Source organism: Mirounga angustirostris, unplaced genomic scaffold (assembly GCF_029215605.1).
Source record: "Mirounga angustirostris isolate CCGP_5_RB_7025 unplaced genomic scaffold, mMirAng1.0.hap1 SCAF_10, whole genome shotgun sequence".
NCBI lineage: Eukaryota > Metazoa > Chordata > Mammalia > Carnivora > Phocidae > Mirounga > Mirounga angustirostris.
In genome coordinates this window covers 88,002,780-88,019,863 of record NW_026991718.1, presented here as the reverse complement: position 1 = coordinate 88,019,863, position 17,084 = coordinate 88,002,780, and the positions used below count along the sequence as shown (strand labels likewise).

At 41.2% G+C, this 17,084-nt stretch overlaps 1 protein-coding gene across 1 annotated transcript; it reads right to left on the bottom strand.

The window, feature by feature from the left end:
- Positions 1-2,595: 2,595 nt before the first annotated feature.
- On the bottom strand, positions 2,596-16,411 carry NANP (N-acetylneuraminic acid phosphatase). The gene is made up of 2 exons (XM_045885325.3): positions 16,254-16,411; positions 2,596-6,648 (listed from the first exon to the last, which is right to left on the bottom strand). The coding sequence occupies exons 1-2, from the start codon at positions 16,341-16,343 to the stop codon at positions 5,992-5,994; spliced, it is 747 nt and encodes a 248-aa protein (XP_045741281.1). The 5' UTR covers positions 16,344-16,411; the 3' UTR covers positions 2,596-5,991.
- Between the last annotated feature and the right edge of the window lie 673 nt (positions 16,412-17,084).

Sequence of the window (17,084 nt, the reverse complement as noted above, 5' to 3'; positions counted from 1 at the left end):
AACATCTGCTGGACACTTAGTGGAGCACTGTGTGTGTGGTTTTCAAAGTGTATCTTACTGTTATTTGTTAAATTTTTAAGGACAGATTTCAAGCTTGGGAGATATGCAAAAAAACTAAATCTACATCTGTTAGAAACTCAGCAAGTGGAATATGGGTGATATACACCAACAAATAAACCATAAAAAAATTTAAGTTTTAAATCACTTACAATTGTACAATTTAGGGGTATTTAGTACATTCACAAACTATCAGCACTATCTAGTTCTGGAATATTTTTGTCATTCCATAAGGAGACTCTATACCCATAAGCAGTCACTCTTTTTCCCATTTCGGTAAAATCATGAACAATTTCTTTAAGCCATTTTATCATCTTATCCATCATAAAAGGTCAGACTGACACTCCAGAAAAAAATCTTCCAAGAAATCCAGTGGAAATAACTATATTGTCATATATGTTACATATTGGAAGACTGATTAAAAATACGTTTTTTGAGCCCTAGAGTAAGTTAATTTTTTAAAAGCATAAATCACATGTACCCCCCCTTCAGAAGGATTTTAATTACAAAGAAATCTAAGAGACTATAGCTTAGAAGTGATCATAGGAACAGAGTTGTCAATCAAAACAAGTATCGATGTCCAAGCAATGTTGAAAATTCAGGAACACAGAACGAGACCCACCATCATGAGACAAGCCAAAATGTCATATACAAGAATATAGAGAAAAAGGGAGTTGAGGAAGAGATCTTAAGAAATAAGCTGCATACATAATTCAAAACAAAATTAAAAGGAAGAAAAAGGCTATAGGCATGCTGCAAATCTCCACCTCAAATGGACAGCATTTCTTAAGCTGTGGATAGTGACTATGGGGCACAGGACTGATTTTGTGGTCTCCACCTACATTAAACATGAAACAGAAAACATCTTCCATATTGTTATACAAGGAACTACACATCTAATATTGTTTCTACCCCAAACTCAACTAAACCATAGTAAAGGAATCTGAACACACACACATACACACCAGGAAAACAGGCACCAACAAAATTTTGAAAGCTGGAAACGTGGACAAGTGGCAAATAATTAGTAGACCCAGGAAAGCAGAGTCTGGACCAACAGTGGGAGGAGCTGAGAAGCCATGAGGTTAGGTACATAGTAGATTCGTCCAAAAATTTAGGCACAAACACTACCAGATGCCAGGCCTTAAGGAGAAGGGTGATGGGGAGTTGAATTAAGGAGGTTGGGGTAAAAAGTGTTCAAAATACAATTCCTGCCCCCACCCCACCCTGAAGTCCTAACTCCAGAGAAGTTGGGATGTTACTCTGGAGAGTAAAACAGAGGATGTCTAAACTGGGGGATAGCACATATAATTGGGCTTAATTAGAAACAGAATTAACCAGAAACAGATATTAAGTGACTATACGAATACCTCTTTCCCACTCAATTCCTAGGTGCTGACATCAGACCTCTACCCTTCAGTCAGGAGACTGAGCAATTCTCTAGAGGATCAGACCAACCAAAAGCAAGGAGCTTAAAATGGTGATCTCAGGGGTTCTCCAATGAACACCCTACCCTGATATCCTATAGTAAAAGAGCCACCAAGTTGACAAGCCCCACCCACTTGTGCAGAGCTTCCAGTCAGCATCTTCATCCTTCCTCTTATTCATGAATACCAAGGATTTCTGGGTATGTGAGGAAAGCCTTTAATGTGAACAAATAGATCCAAATAAACGGATTAGAGCAACTTGGAAGAAATAGTGGATTCTGTGGATTCTTCAAAAACTTAATTTTCTCAGAGACAATATTTCACTCAAAACAAACAGTGTTATTAAAAAGGAACATTTAGAAAACAAAACAAAGCTCTTGGAAATTAAAAAATATGATTAACGGGGGAAAAATCAATAGGACTATAAGATATAGTTGAAGAAGCCGCCCCCAAAGTGGAACAAAAAGAGATGGAAAAATAGGAGAGAAAAGAGAGGAGGTCCATCATCTGAATAGTAGGAGTTACAGAAAATGAAAGCAGGAAAAAACAGTGGGGAAGCAATTTTCAATGAAGTAATTACATTTTCCAGGAGACTGAATAATATTAAGATTTTGATCAGAAGGGTTCAGAGTGCCAAGCACACAGGATGAAAACAGACCATCACCAAGATGTATCATCATGGACCACTGGGGGAAAACTACAGTTCTAAGAGCTTCAGGAGAGAAAAAACTGATCATGTAAGTATGGCTGCTAGAAGACCACAGAGCAGTGCCTTTGAAATTCCGAATGAAAATGACATCCAAATGCATGTTGTTAACTGTTAATGATGGGAGAAGAGTAAAGGCATTTTCAGACACTTATGATCTTAAACATTTGACCTCTCACACACATTTAGAGAACCTACTCAAAGAGGCATGCCACCAAAAAGAGGGAACAAATGAAACATGGGAACATGCAGGACAAAACCAGGAAATCCAAGGTAAGAGGCAAAGGGAGTCACTAGGATGGCAATATGCAGCAAGTGGAAGAAAACACATCAGAGTGGAGCAGGGCAAGGGCTCCATAGCTGTGCTGACCTTCCCCTCAAAGTGAATGATAGGAACAGGGAACATCAAGGGAACCATCACTTTTATTGATGATGTTAACAAGAACGACAGTGGATGGCAGAGTCCATAAAGGTATACATTCCTAACATGAATGACTTAAACAGAAGTTTTAGGACTCTCTATTTCAGTCAGTATCTTAGCAAGAGCATTTTTTTTTTTTCTAAAACTGAAAAGCAGAAATAAAAAACCTACCTAAATTAAGAGGAATTCTGTATAGTCATATGTACCTATATATGCAGATACACAGGAAGTTGCTCACAGCAGTGGCTTATAGGAGTGGTGGACCTCTGGGAAAGAGGAGACTTTGCCATTCACCTTTTCATTCTTTTGACTTGTGTACTACAAAAAGTAATTGTTCAAATGTGAATACATTCCCTAATTTAAAAAGGTGGAGTGAAAAAAACTGATCGTGTATGGCAAGCAGTTTTATAAAACTTGCCTCAGTTATTGTTTTTGTTTTTTGCTTTTAGAATATTCTTCTTCAAGATTTAAAAAATGATGTAATAGTGTTATATAGAATACTCTAATATATTGATGTGTGATGCTGAGCATTTGTCCTTTTAGCTATCCCACAGGATGGATGTAAGCAGTGTCACATTCACTCTCTATATTATATATATATATTATATATATATATTATATATATATTCATTCTGGATATTATATATATACACTATATAATAGTGTATATAGTTTTACATAGTAAATATATAAAACTGTATTTAGCATATAGTATTTATATTAATACTGTATTTAATATATAAATTATATATTAAACTGTATTTAATATATAGTAGCTAATATGTTCAGTATAGATTTGAGAGTATGAGAGCGAGCGAGTGAGCACAAGCAGGGGGAGGGGCAGTGGGAGAAGCAGACTCCCCGCTGAGTAGGGAGCCCAATGCAGGACTCCATCTCAGGACCTTGAGATCATGACCTGAGCTGAAGGCAGATGCTGAACTGACTGGGCACTTGGGTGCCCCAGTATTCACTATTAATAAATGTGCTTAATGGGTGGTGATGGAAACTTACTGCAGGTTACAAAGAAGTCTGAAAGTGCTAAACCAAGTACCTTTGTAACTACAAAAACCCTTTCCTACAATACTTACTGAACATCCACTGGGTCCTGGTTACGATCAGATCTAAGATATTTGTGCACCAGTGGGTTGCATGTGTATATGGAATCAGAAACATCCATCTTTGTGTTAGTATTCCAGGTGCAGTGTCCATTTTTGTCTACTCTAGGCCTTCCTCTATAACTGATGCTTGGGATAGCCTCTGGACAATTAAGAATTTAGGGCTTTGTAAAGCATACCACTATGGAAAACTGAGAAAAATAAAGATGATAGGATACTATTATTACATCATTTTTTTAATCTTGAAAAATATTATTCTAAAAACAAAAACATTAATAAAATCATAGGTCTATCCCAAGATTTCTTAATATCTTCTTTAACGTTCCACTTGGAAGGTAGAAAACCACCAAGTTTTTCTCCAAGGAAGGGTGCAAATGGAATGCAATATTGCATTACTGCATGTACCAAATGCAAACTGGAAGAACAAGGAAACAAGCCACACCCCCCACCCCATAACTTTTGCTGAAGAACTGCTCACTTGACATCCTAGGAACTATCTTGCTGAGGTCTGTCATTATGATCTAGAAGCAATGAACCTTCTCCAGTTAGCAGAGTGAATGTGACATTGCCTACATCCATCCTTTGGGATAGCTAAAAGGACAAACCCTCAGCATCACACATCAATATATCAGAGAAACCACATACAATTATTTTTCTGCCTAGATCCTCCAATTTAATAATTTTTAAATAGCTAAAATATAATCAAGGTCACATGGGTACCATACCTGAAACTATACACAAACATACCCTGTTCACAAATGTTTAGCTTCATAGCAACAACACCCTGGGACAGTCAAGGACACAATCACAGTTGTAAAAATTAAGAGTGAAAAGTAAACACAACAGGACATTTGCACAAAAGCAGAGAATCCTGTTCTTGGCAATAGGCAGGAAATGACTGGCTAAAGAAATAAGTTAAGGATAGGCATACTCTAGAATCTAAGTATCATAATCATAGGATATTTAAAGGAGTCATAGCTATATATATTCTAACAGTCTAATATTTTACATTAGTAGCTTCTTATACAAAAGTTAAAAAAAAAAAAAACCTGCCAAAAACCAACCCAAATCATTTTTTTCCTTAACCATTTTACTCCAAGTTGGTGAAGACATGAGAATGTCTAGCTTAATGGCCTAGAAAGTTTTCTAGTTGCAAGATGTCTTAGTCATTAATTAATAAACTCAAAGTGAACACTGAATTGGATATAGAAACTGTGAAACAGGATATATTTCCTAAAATTTGAAAGACAGGGGACATCACACCAAGAGCCACTTAAATTATATTAAAATGGCACCCTGAAATTATTTCATAGCAAAACATAATTTTCTATTAGCTTTCATCATATGGGTGAAACTATTCAGTCAGTAGAGAATTTATGGGAGACTACATGGTTAGGCTGCACCTCTGAGGTATCCACAGAAGGAAAATGACTTTTGGTGCCATGTGGCTTGTACTTATCCCCAGCCAGGCAGTCTAGTCCCCTGAACCCAATTGTATACCTGGGAAAAGATTGTAAAAATACTTCTGTAAGAGGTAAAGACTAATAAGAACCTACAAGTGCACTCTGGAAAGATGTGAAACTGCCATGGAAAAGGAGCACCACATGTTGGTTTTAATGGCTTTTTTACTGGAGAAATCTATTTGTCACGTATATACCATAGGAAAATGCCCCCCTGCACCCAAAAAAAGGTCATGCAGAAAAACTGGATTCATAAAAGAACATATATATTCAAAGTAGGCAAAAATATGGTATATATCTTTTAAAAAAGAAAATATGCAAAATAATTTCACTATGGAGTGCCTTGATTGGCATGTGACTTAGCACTTATTTCCTATTAATCAGATCCAATTGTTCTGATAAATCTCTATTATATATGTTTTAGAATATCTATTTTAAAAAAATATCTATTTTTAAGACACAACATAAAACCTGTATTTGTGCATCCATGTATAAGCTATCTTGCCTGGTATCTTCATGGATCCAAGATGCTAAAAGACTAATAATTTTTTAAAAACCTCAAGTCACAGATTAACAAATAATATATTTCCTCAAGTTTTCTGGATTATACTACTAAAAGTAACTTGTATTAATTAAGGTACTCTGGATTTCCAGATATAAATACCAGTCAGTGGTTGATTGGCTATTAATCGTAAGTAAAATTATTCTTAGAACTGGGTCTTAGTATATGGAATGCCTTAACTTTTCTTAGTTCAAAACCTGTAATTTGACCCTAAAAATACAAAATCATGCCCTTTTATGTGCCTTAAGCTGACATACTGACTGTACAATCTATACTTTGTAAGAGAGCAGGTAACTCTAGCACAGAAGAAACTATATAATGTGGCATGGGGGATGACTTCAGTGGCATTATTCCATTTTTATTTATCCAGACTGTTGCTTTCAGCCCTGCATTGAGGCCTCCTTGTATATCTGTTTCTAACGTGTCACCAACCATCACACAGTCCCCAGGCTGTACTCCGAGGAGATCACAGCCGTGATAAAATATGGAAGGTGCTGGTTTCTCTTCTTTCTGCTCTCCACCTACAATGATAGCGTCAAAATAGGACTGGCAGGCACAAGCCTCGATCTTCTCCCTCTGGGTCTGTCGGTCTCCATTTGTTAATAAAAGTAGGCGGACCTCCTTCCGAAGTTCAGTGAGCATGGCTTTAACATCTTCTGCTAGTATCATATGCTGTAAACGTGTAGATTTCCACAGGAAATAACATTCTTCAGCCAATTTCCTATTGGCTGCACCACCCTTTGTTTCCTGGATTGCTTCTTCCCAGTGTAAAGTCCTTAGGTCAGTAATGCATGTACTGGAAGGATGAAAACATTCCTTGCTGAGTTTAACTTGAACTTTGTCACAAATGGTTTCAGCCTCTTCTTTGTAATGGTATTTTGATTGTAAGAGCTTTATCACCTAAATAAAGGAAAACTCCATTAACACACTTCAGGTCTTTTATAGTCATGCTCTGAGAAGCCAAGCCATGTTCCTATAATGCCAGAGTAGAGATTCCAACTCCATGTGCCTGCCTTAAGGCAGCTCTGTTACCACACCATTTCTGGTGGGAATTGGTCTCATTTTCAAAGAATATCAGAGGGAAGATTTCCCAATCTCTCTACACCACTCATTCATATTTTTGACTGACTTCTATTCTTTTTTTTTAAATATGATTTTTGGAAGGGATTCCTTTCTTTTTTTTTAAAAAAAAGATTTTATTTATTTATTTGAGAGAATGAGAGAGAGAGAGCACATGAGAGGGGGGAGGGTCAGAGGGAGAAGCAGGCTCCCTGCCGAGCAGGAAGCCCGATGCGGGACTCGATCCAGGGACTCCAGGATCATGACCTGAGCTGAAGGCCGTCTCTTAACCAACTGAGCCACCCAGGCGCCTGACCGATTTCTATTCTAAGAAGTATCTTCAGATATAGGTCATAAAAACCCTTCATTTGGCAGTCTACCACCTTCCATTCTGGTTATGAAGAAATAGAAATAAAACCTAGGTTTAAATTTAGTAAAACATTTTAAATTCCTCACAACCATTATATAGACTCTTCCCAAAAATAATGCTGGTTCATCCTTTTATCTACACCCATTTTACGTTTTGAAGGCCTAAACTGACCACCATATAAAATGGGACCTAATTCTGTACTTTTAAAAACATGTATTCAGTTCTAACAGAATCAAGCATGTTGGGGCGCCTGGGTGGCCCAGTCATTAAGCGTCTGCCTTTGGCTCAGGTCATGATCCCAGGGTCCTGGGATCGAGCCCCGCATCGGGCTCCCTGCTCAGTGGGAAGCCTGCTTCTCCCTCTCCCACTCCCCCTGCTTGTGTGCCCTCTCTCGCTGTGTCTCTGTCAAATAAATAAAATCTTAAAAAAAAAAAAAAAAGAATCAAGCATGTTCCATGATTTCAGCAGTTTAATGACCCAGGGCTTTTTCCAAACCTAGTTTTCCAGATAAAAAACTTCAAGGAGTTCGAGTCACCCTCTGTTACATTGGTTCTGACTCCCTTGTTAGAATTACACGCTCCCTCTTGTGTTCCCCCGACTTTTTATCTCGGCTTTTATTATATTAGGTTCTTTTCCATTTGGCCTCTTTTAACATTTACAGAAACCCTAATGTGGCAAGCATTGTGCCTAATGCTCACATATATTATTTCTAACCTTTTCCACAACTCTGCGAGGCACTCCCCTTTTTGAAATGAGGAAATGGAAATTCAGAACTATTAAGTAACTTGCCCAAGCTGGGATTTAAATCCACACTTGCCTACTTCCAAAGCACATGTGCTTACCTTTACACTATTGTATTAGGCAGTGGAGACTGGGTCTGTTGCCCTCATGACATTATCTGGGGGGGGAAATAAGCAGGTATGCAACCAACATAAATGCTGGGTTGAGTGCTATGACAGTCATCTAAACAACGGTGGAAATAAAATGTAAGAAGCAAGTCATTCCACAGGGTTATTGGATAAGACCTGGCAGAGAAAGTAGCTTTTTTTTCTAACTTTTTTAAAGATTTTATTTATTTGACAAAGAGACAGTGAGAGAGGGAACACAAGCAGAGGGAGTGGGAGAGGGAAAAGCAGGCTTCCCACTGAGCAGGGAGCCCAATGTGGGGCTTGATCCCAGCACCCTGGGATCATGACCTGAGCTGAAGGTGGATGCTTAAGGACTGAGCCACCCAGGCACCCTGAGAAAGTAACATTTAAACCAAGGTATTACCAAGCCTAGAAGGTGGGCCTGGGAGGAGAATGAAATCATTCTAGACAGAAGGAATAGCAAGAACAAAGCTACGGAGCTTAGAATTTTGAGAACTGGGAAAGGTGAGAAGCTGATTTCAAGCTGAAATGGAAGGCATATGAGGGAGGATCCTAAAAGAGGAGGCTGAAGAGCATGTTTGCAACTGGTTAGTAAAGGGCCTTCAATCCCACGCTGCTATAGATGCTACCCAAGTCCCCTTGGCACACAGTTTCCATACATGCCAGTGGCTTCATACTATTAAGTGATACTGTAATGCCAATTGGGCTTCATACTCTAAGTAACCAAGGGCTTTATTTGACCATGGGCACACCCATGCACACAAGCTGGGGCTGAAGTGTTGCCCTGGAAGTGGGCCTCAACCAATGAGGGGCACAAATTGGTAGATTAATATCCCAGCTTTCTTGTCCCTTGGGAGGGACAACTGAAGCATGCTCTGTATGCTGTCTCCCAGAGTTCCCCAACTGTTCACACCAGTAACCTGCTCATTTATTAGATTCCCTCCCTTCCTTGTATGATTCCACCATTCTTCTACAGCACTTGCAAGGATCACCTCCCAAATGGACTACCTGCATTTGAAGTCCCTATCTTAGGGACATCTGGGGAAAGTTGACAATGCCAAGACAACTTTGGATCTTTGGATAATGAGTGTAATGCACGTAGCTGGGACTAAAAACTGTCTGCTGCTGAAGCAAGGAGGTCAAACAAGTTAAAATATGTTGCCCTAAACTATACAGGGAACAAGAAGTATGCTACTCACACCAGACACTCAATTCACCTACTGAAAAGGGGAAAGAGATTAATAGACACATTTTTCCTCCTTCAAAGTATAAGAATCACATTGGGGCACCTGGGTGGCTCAGTTGTTAAGCGTCTGCCTTCGGCTCAGGTCATGGGATCCAGCCCCGCATGGGCTCCCTGCTTGGTGGGAAGCCTGCTTCTCCCTCTCCTACTCCCCCTGCTTGCATTCCCTCTCTGTGTCTCTCTCTGTCAAATAAATAAATAAAATCTTAAAAAAAAAAAGTATAAGAATCACATCAAAAGTAAATATTGTTCAGGCTATTTGTGCTCTTCAAAAAAATGCAATAGTTAAGAAGTCTTATTTCTTCAAGAAAAATACACCATTCCTAAGAATTTTAGGGGAAGGCAAAGTTAAATTTCAGTTAACAAACCGAGCTTTTACAGCCTCCATGCGCATGTCACCATCTTTTCTAACAATGTCAGTTGAATTACTCTTGAGCTGGGGCACCTGGGTGGCTCAGTCGTTGGGTGTCTGCCTTCGGCTCAGGTCCTGATCCCAGCATCCCGGGATCGAGCCCTGCATTGGGCTCCCTGCTCAGCAGAAGCCTGCTTCTCCCTCTCCCACTCCCCCTGCTTGTGTTCCCTCTCTCGCTGTGTCTCTGTCAAATAAATAAATAAAATCTTTAAAAAAAAAATTACTCTTGAGCTATGATGGAAGGTTACCCTAAAGTTTTATTAGCAAACCTATTGCTACACAATAAAAGAACACAGGCCTCTAGAAATCCACAGTGCTTAAGCTTAAATAGGAGCTGGCTCATAGCCAACAGAGAGCTCCCAGAACTGTCCAATTTCCTGTTCCTGCAATTGGCAATTCATTTCACGTTTTTAGGGCTCTGAAAAAACAGAATTAGCTCACCTTAAAGGGAAGAGTCTTGTAAAGGTATAGCATACCACTTTCAAGTTTTGAAATTTCTTCCCATTATATCCTCTGATTTAACTTTTCCATTTTTTCACACAGCAACTAATTGCAGATTCAATTGGGATCACAAGTAGCATTTTTTTTAAAGATTTTATTTATTTGACAGAGAGAGAGAGAGCACACAAGCAGGGGGAGCAGCAGAAGGAGGAGGAGAAGCAGGTTCCTTTGCTGAGCAGGGGGCCTGATGCAAGGCTCGGATCTGAGCTGAAAGCAGTTGCTTAACCGACTGAGCCATCCAGGCGCCCCCAGGTAGCATTTTAATATTAACATATTTGGGGAAAAACTTTATCAGCCATTTACATATTATTAAAACAGAAATAACACCTATTGAGAATCACTGTTGTACACCTGAAACTAACGTAACATTGTGTATCAACTATACTTCAATAAAAACAAAAAACACCTAACTTGAATTAGTTCATATTATTACTAGTATAAACAATCCTAATCCCTGCACTGAGAAAATAGGAATTTTGATTGAATTGGGGGTGGAGGAAAATGATCTCTAATCTGGAGGTATGATGACATTTTGTGCAAGGGATAAGGCGGCTTGAAAAGGATTCTGAGTACAATTAAGCCCACCAGGTACCTAGGGGCCTGAAGAAAAGGGCCCTAAGATAGTGAAGGGGAGAAGGGGGAGATCAATTTGTAGATAAGATAAACTCAAGCTTCTACTTCAAAACTCTAAGTCTCATCTTAACTGATACAGAAAGGAAACTATATCCTTCCAACCTGCTCTCTGGACCCAGAATTAAAGATAACTATCATCAGTACTAGTTTTTAGCTAATTGTGATTTAAACACTCTTTGAGAGCTAGTGTAGGAACTATATAATACTGTAACACTATGATATGATATGAAGTGGCTGAATTCCAAATAAAACTGAGTTAAAAATACATGCTTACAGGGGCACCTGGGTGGCTCAGTTGGTTGGGCGTCTGACTCTTGATTTCAGCTCAGGTTGTGATCTCGGGTTCCTGGGACGGAGCCCCATTCAGGCTCCACGCTCAGTGTGGGGTTCCCTTGGGATGCTCTCTCTCCCTCTGCTCCTCCCCACGCTTGCACTCACTCTCTCTAAAATAAATGAATAAAATCTTTATTTTTTATTTTTTTTAAAAGATTTTATTTATTTATTTGACAGACACAGCAAGAGAGGGAACACAAGCAAGGGGAGTGGGAGAGGGAGAAGCAGGCTTCCCGCTGAGCAGAGAGCCCGATGCGGGGCTCGATCCCAGCACCCTGGGATCGTGACCTGAGCCGAAGGCAGACACTTAACGACTGAGCCACCCAGGCGCCCCTGAATAAAATCTTTAAAAAAAAATTACATGCTCACTATGACTGCCTACATATAGCCTAACAATTCAAGCAGCCCTCATGTACTTAGTCCAAGTCTTTCTTCAAACATCATTTACTCCATGTGACTTACCTGACCAACCTATTTAAAACTGCAATTCATTCTCCTCTCCACTTTTCTGAATATACTTATAAATAAACATACATTTGATGTATTATGTTCATGATCAACCACCACTAGAAAGTAAACTCACAAATGCAGAAATCTTTTCTGCTCTGTTCACTGAGAAACCCCAAATTCTGTGGACAGCTTCCTCTTGGGTAGTGACCCTGAAAGAAAGGCCTGAAGATGGCAGAAAGAAGTAACTTTTCCAGAAGATTAAAAAAAATTAAATGGATATATAGAGTCAGTATATGGCTCCTTCTCCCCAAGCACAAGGCAATGACTAGACCTTTCCTCCCTTTTTCCTTTCATAAATCAGAGTATTTATGAAAGCTGGTATGTTACTTTTAAATAGGCCAACATTTATGGATGGTGTTGTATTCTTTTTTTTTTTTAGATTTTATTTATTTATTTGGGAGAGAGAGAGCATGAGCAGAGGGAGAAGCAGGCTCCTCGCTTAACAGGGAGTCCAATGCGGGGCTCAATCCCAGGACCCCGAGATCATAACCTAAAGCAAAGGCAGATGCTTAAACAACTGAGCCATCCAGGCTCCCCAGATGGTATTGTATTCTTACATGATAAAGCACTCCTTGTATAGTCAAAAGCACACAACTCAATTCTGCTCGTTTAATAGGATGTTTATAAAGGAGGTGGCAACCGAACCAAGTCTGAAGACCTGGATTTTGATCCATTCATCCATTATTCATTTAATATTTACCATGTATCAAATGAATATGACCAAGATGGTTTGTTTCCTCTTAAGAAGCTCTTAAGTTGCAGGCATCTGAATTGCAAAAATTAATTGTAATATCCTTTGATAAGTATATTTTAAGATATCTTGAACAAAATACAGTGTTGGTATAAGGAAGGGTGTAAAGACTAGGGAGAAATACGCTCTGACTTTTTTTCAGAAATTTCACTCTGGCAGGAACGTGGAGGATGAACTGGACACAGTAAGCTTGGAGACACCACCACAGCAATCGTCTAGGTGACAGACAAGTACACCTTTAATTAAGATAAGGGTGGTGGTGGGGGGTGGATATGCAGGAGGGGACAGACTGGGTGACAGGGTGGATGGTACAATTCATCGAGTTTACGCTTGGATGCTATATACTTCCCATGCATTCAATTAAACCTCATAAGGACACTGAGGACTAATATCACCATTCAAATTTTTAAATAAGGATTTAAGATTTAGACAGTTTAGGGAACTTGTTCAGGCACTTTCAGCTAGGTATTGGGAGAGTTGTGATTCAAACTCAAATGCCTGATTTTAACACATGAACTCTAGGCTATAGCATGATTTGGCCTAAATCAAGAATTTAATTTCAAAAAAAAAAAAAAGAATTTAATTTCAATATACTGGGCTTGACCTGCCAAGAACACAAGACAGCTAGAGAGACTGGAGACAATACAGCACAGGGTGGTGCCCATGAGGTTAAGGTCAAGGGTATGCAAATGGAAGGGATAGTCAATAGTATGCAATACCTCAGCAAAGTCATTAATACAGACTTAAAATGTCCATTGACTCTGGCAATTTGGGAAGTGCCCAATGACCTGGCAAGTCTATTTCATTAAGTAGCACAAAGAGAAGCTATATGTCAAGGGATTAAGGAATATATAAAAGGTGGAGACGTGGAGATAATGTATATAGATTTCTTTTGAAAAATATTGCCGTCAACACAAAACAGACACATAGGTCAATGGAACAGAACAGAGAATCCAGAAATGGACTCGACTCTGTGGTCAATTATCTTCCACAAAGCAGGAAAGAATATCCAATGGAAAAAGGACAGTCTCTTCAATAAATGGTGTTGGGAAAATTGGACAGCCACATGCAGAAGAATGAAACTGGACCATTTCCTTATACCACACACAAAAATAGACTCAAAATGGATGAAAGGCCTAAATGTGAGACAGGAATCCATCAAAATCCCAGAGGAGAACACAGGCAGCAATCTCTTTGACCTTGGCCTCTTTGACTTCTTGCTAGACACATCCCCTGAGGCAAGGGAAACAAAAGCAAAAATGTATTGGGACTTCACCAAGATAAGCTTTTTTTTGTTTGTTTTGTTTTTTCAGCATGGTTATTTCATATTTTATTGGACTGATGTACATCACCATTCCTGTGATAAAGCTAACCTAGGGCTAAGAATGTCAAATAAGAAAAGGGGAGAAACCATCCACAAATTTGATTAAACTATTAATATTAAGGTACATAAATCTTTGGGTTGGAATCGAGGGAAAAAAACTGTTCAGAGCTTTGGTTTCTAACAAGAATCTCCTAAAGGCTCTACTAATACAAGGTCAGTTTATGGAAAAACTCTTGAATTGCACAAAACCCCATGAGGCAGGAGAAATGGGCAAGATAGAAGGACGTGGGCTCTGGGGGCAGCCGGTCTGCAGCAAGGACAGCTGGGCTGGAGGCCGCGGCTCACGCCCAGGACCTGGAGGTAGGAGGCTACAAGTCTAGAGGCAGAGTTTAGTGCATTCACCCAAAGTCCTTGCTTTCCAGTCAGTCTCTAGGGTGCTGATGATTTCCTCAGACGTGGAAAAAGCTTTTTTTTTAAAAAAAGACTTTATTTATTTGACACAGAGAGAGAGAGGGAGCACAACCAGGGGGAGCAGCAGAGGGAGAAGGAGAAGCAGGCTTTCTGCTGGTCAGGGAGCCGGATGCGAGGCTCGATCCCAGAACCCTGGGATCATGACCTGACCATGAACAAAGGCAGATGTTTAACCGACTGAGCCACCCAGGCACCCCAAGATAAAAAGCTTTTGCACAGCAAAGGAAACAGTCGACAAAACTAAAAGGCAACCTACAGAGTGGGAGAATATATTTGCAAATGTTTTATCAGACAAAGGGCTAGTATCCAGGATCTATAAAGAACTTATCGAACTCAACACCCAAAAACCAAATAATTCAGTCATGGGCAGAAGACATGAACAGACTTTTCTCCAAAGAAAATGGCCAAGAGACACATGAAAAAATGCTCCACATCACTTGGCATCAGGGAAATACAAATCAAAACCACAATGGAGTATATTAGTCAGCCATCAAAAAGAATGAAATCTTGCCATTTGCAACAACATGGATAGAACTAGAGGGTATTATGCTAATTCAAGAAGTCAGAGAAAGACAAATACCACATGATTTCCCTCATACGTGGAATTTAAGAAACAAAACGGGAAAGTAAGGAAAAATAAGATAAAAACAGAGAAGGAGGCAAACCATAAGAAAATCTGAACTCTAGGGAACAATCTTGAGGGTTGCTGGAGGAAAGGTGGGTGGGGGATGGGGTAATAGCATGATGGGCATGCAGGAGGGCACCTGATGTAATGAGCACTGGGTGTTCTATGCAACTGATGATTCCCTGAAACCAATAAAACACTACATAACTAACCTGAATTCAAATTAAAAACAACAACAGAAAAGGCCGTCAAGAGAAATATCTAGTGAAGGAAGAAAGGTTCAAAGGAGGCTCCTTTTTTATTTTTTCAAGTATGGGACAGACCTGAATATGCAGGACTGAAACGCATCAAGAAAGGATGAAGATGCAAGGAGTCAAAACCTGGGGCACCTAGGTGGCTCAGTCAGGTAAGCATCGGACTCTTGACCTGGGCTCAGGTCTTGAGGTCGCCCCGGTCCAGCCCCACCTTTGGGGCTTAAAAAAACAAAACAAAACAAAACAAAAAACCCAGGGAGTCAAAACCTAACTAATGAAGCATGAAGAGGTTGGGACTCTCAGGGTTGGAAGGATTAGCTTTTGAAAGTGGGTTTTCGCATCTGATAATCCTTGGTTTTCTCCCTAGAGCTGAAGGCAGAAGAAAGCAAGCAGGGGTGGACTTGGGCCTTGAAGAGGTCTGATTCAGCATTTGTGGGTATGGAAAGGAGAGGATGCTGCTGAATAATGCCTCATGAAAGTAATGCTCTGTACAAGCACAGGCTGTGAGTGTCACCTCAGAAATCTTAAGGGTCACACCCACAGCAGGGAGACTGGAGGTCAATTTCTGCGGAGAAAATTTTCTGGAGTCAATTAAGTCCAGGCTCGCCACTGATAGTTGTGTAACTTCTTGGGTCTCCTCAAAGATCTGCCTAAGACCAAGCACTGCCAAAGACCACGCGGTGTGGAGAGGCCAACCGCGGAGAGCCTGGCGCCACACTAGCCTGGTCCGAACCTGTCTTGGCAAAAAGCCAGGTGACCGTCTATGTTTGTGGGCAACTCTGCCACCGTGGCAGTTTTAACGACATTCTCCCGGGTCCCACAGCGCTGGAAACAACTTCTAAAACCCAGCTTCCCAGACGTGGGCGTAGCCAGGCAGGTAACCCAAGCCGCTGGGCGTGAGAGAAGGCAGCCTCCCCAGCCAGTTTCCCCTGCCCACTGGTCCTTCTTTCCCGCTCCTTCCCTCACGAGGTGGGTCTCAAAGGACGAGAAGCCAGTGCCTCCGGGATGACCCAGCGCCAGGCGCGGTGTCGATGGACTCGGCAGTGGGAATGTCGGGGGTGGGAGGACACCAAGGGGACAGGAAAGCGCGCGATACGGGTTGGGCGCGCTGACCCTGCCCAGAGGACGACCGCGGGAGTCGGGACGTTACCTCCAACATGCCTTTTCTACTCGCCCCTGCCGTGTCGATGAGCGTGTTGTCCAGATCGAAGAAAACCGCCCGCACCCGGTTCAGCACCATCCCGCCACTCGCGCTCGCACCGCGCCAACTCGCTGCTGCCACCGCCGCCCGCGCATGCGTGAAGCGGGCCCGAGGTCAAGGAAGAAGTGGGCGGGGCCGTGAGGTCACATGACCATTCGGCGCTGCCCGCGGGACTCCCGCGAGAGGTCTCAATATTGGAGCGTCTGAGAAAATGCCGCGAGACTCCGGGATCGTGGTCTAACCCGTGCGATCAAGGAACGCCTTCGTTAGTGGGCGAGTGGTTATCTGAACAGCTTGGATGTGGAGGGTGATTAGTAGCGCTGTTTTCCTTCGTAGCCTCTTTCTGCTTATCTCTTTTTTTCATGTTGTCCTCCTGGCGTGAGGAGAGTGTCATAAGTACCCGGGGGAGGTTTTCTGCTCCATCTGCCGCCTGAAGGAGGCCGAGAATCAGTTGGCTTTTCCGGTTAGGCTATGGGTTGCGCATGGAGAGCTGCGTGCTGTCCGAAGCGTCGCTGGTCTTTTGCTTGCCCTAAGTTGGGGTGTGAGTGCATGTGTGTAGTATCCGGAGTCTGCGGTTACGGGAGAAGTCATGTCGATGGCAGAATGCCAGGGGGGTGCAAAGGTGTGATATTTACCCTACTAGATAGAGTAGCCGTGTTAGAACTGGAGCCTGATTCCTTAAGACCCCTGTGTCGGGACTGTGCTTGGAAAGACCGGGGGGACTCTGTAGGGTCTGCTGATGTGTTGTCCACTTAGATTGCTTTTCCTGAAGACTTGCAT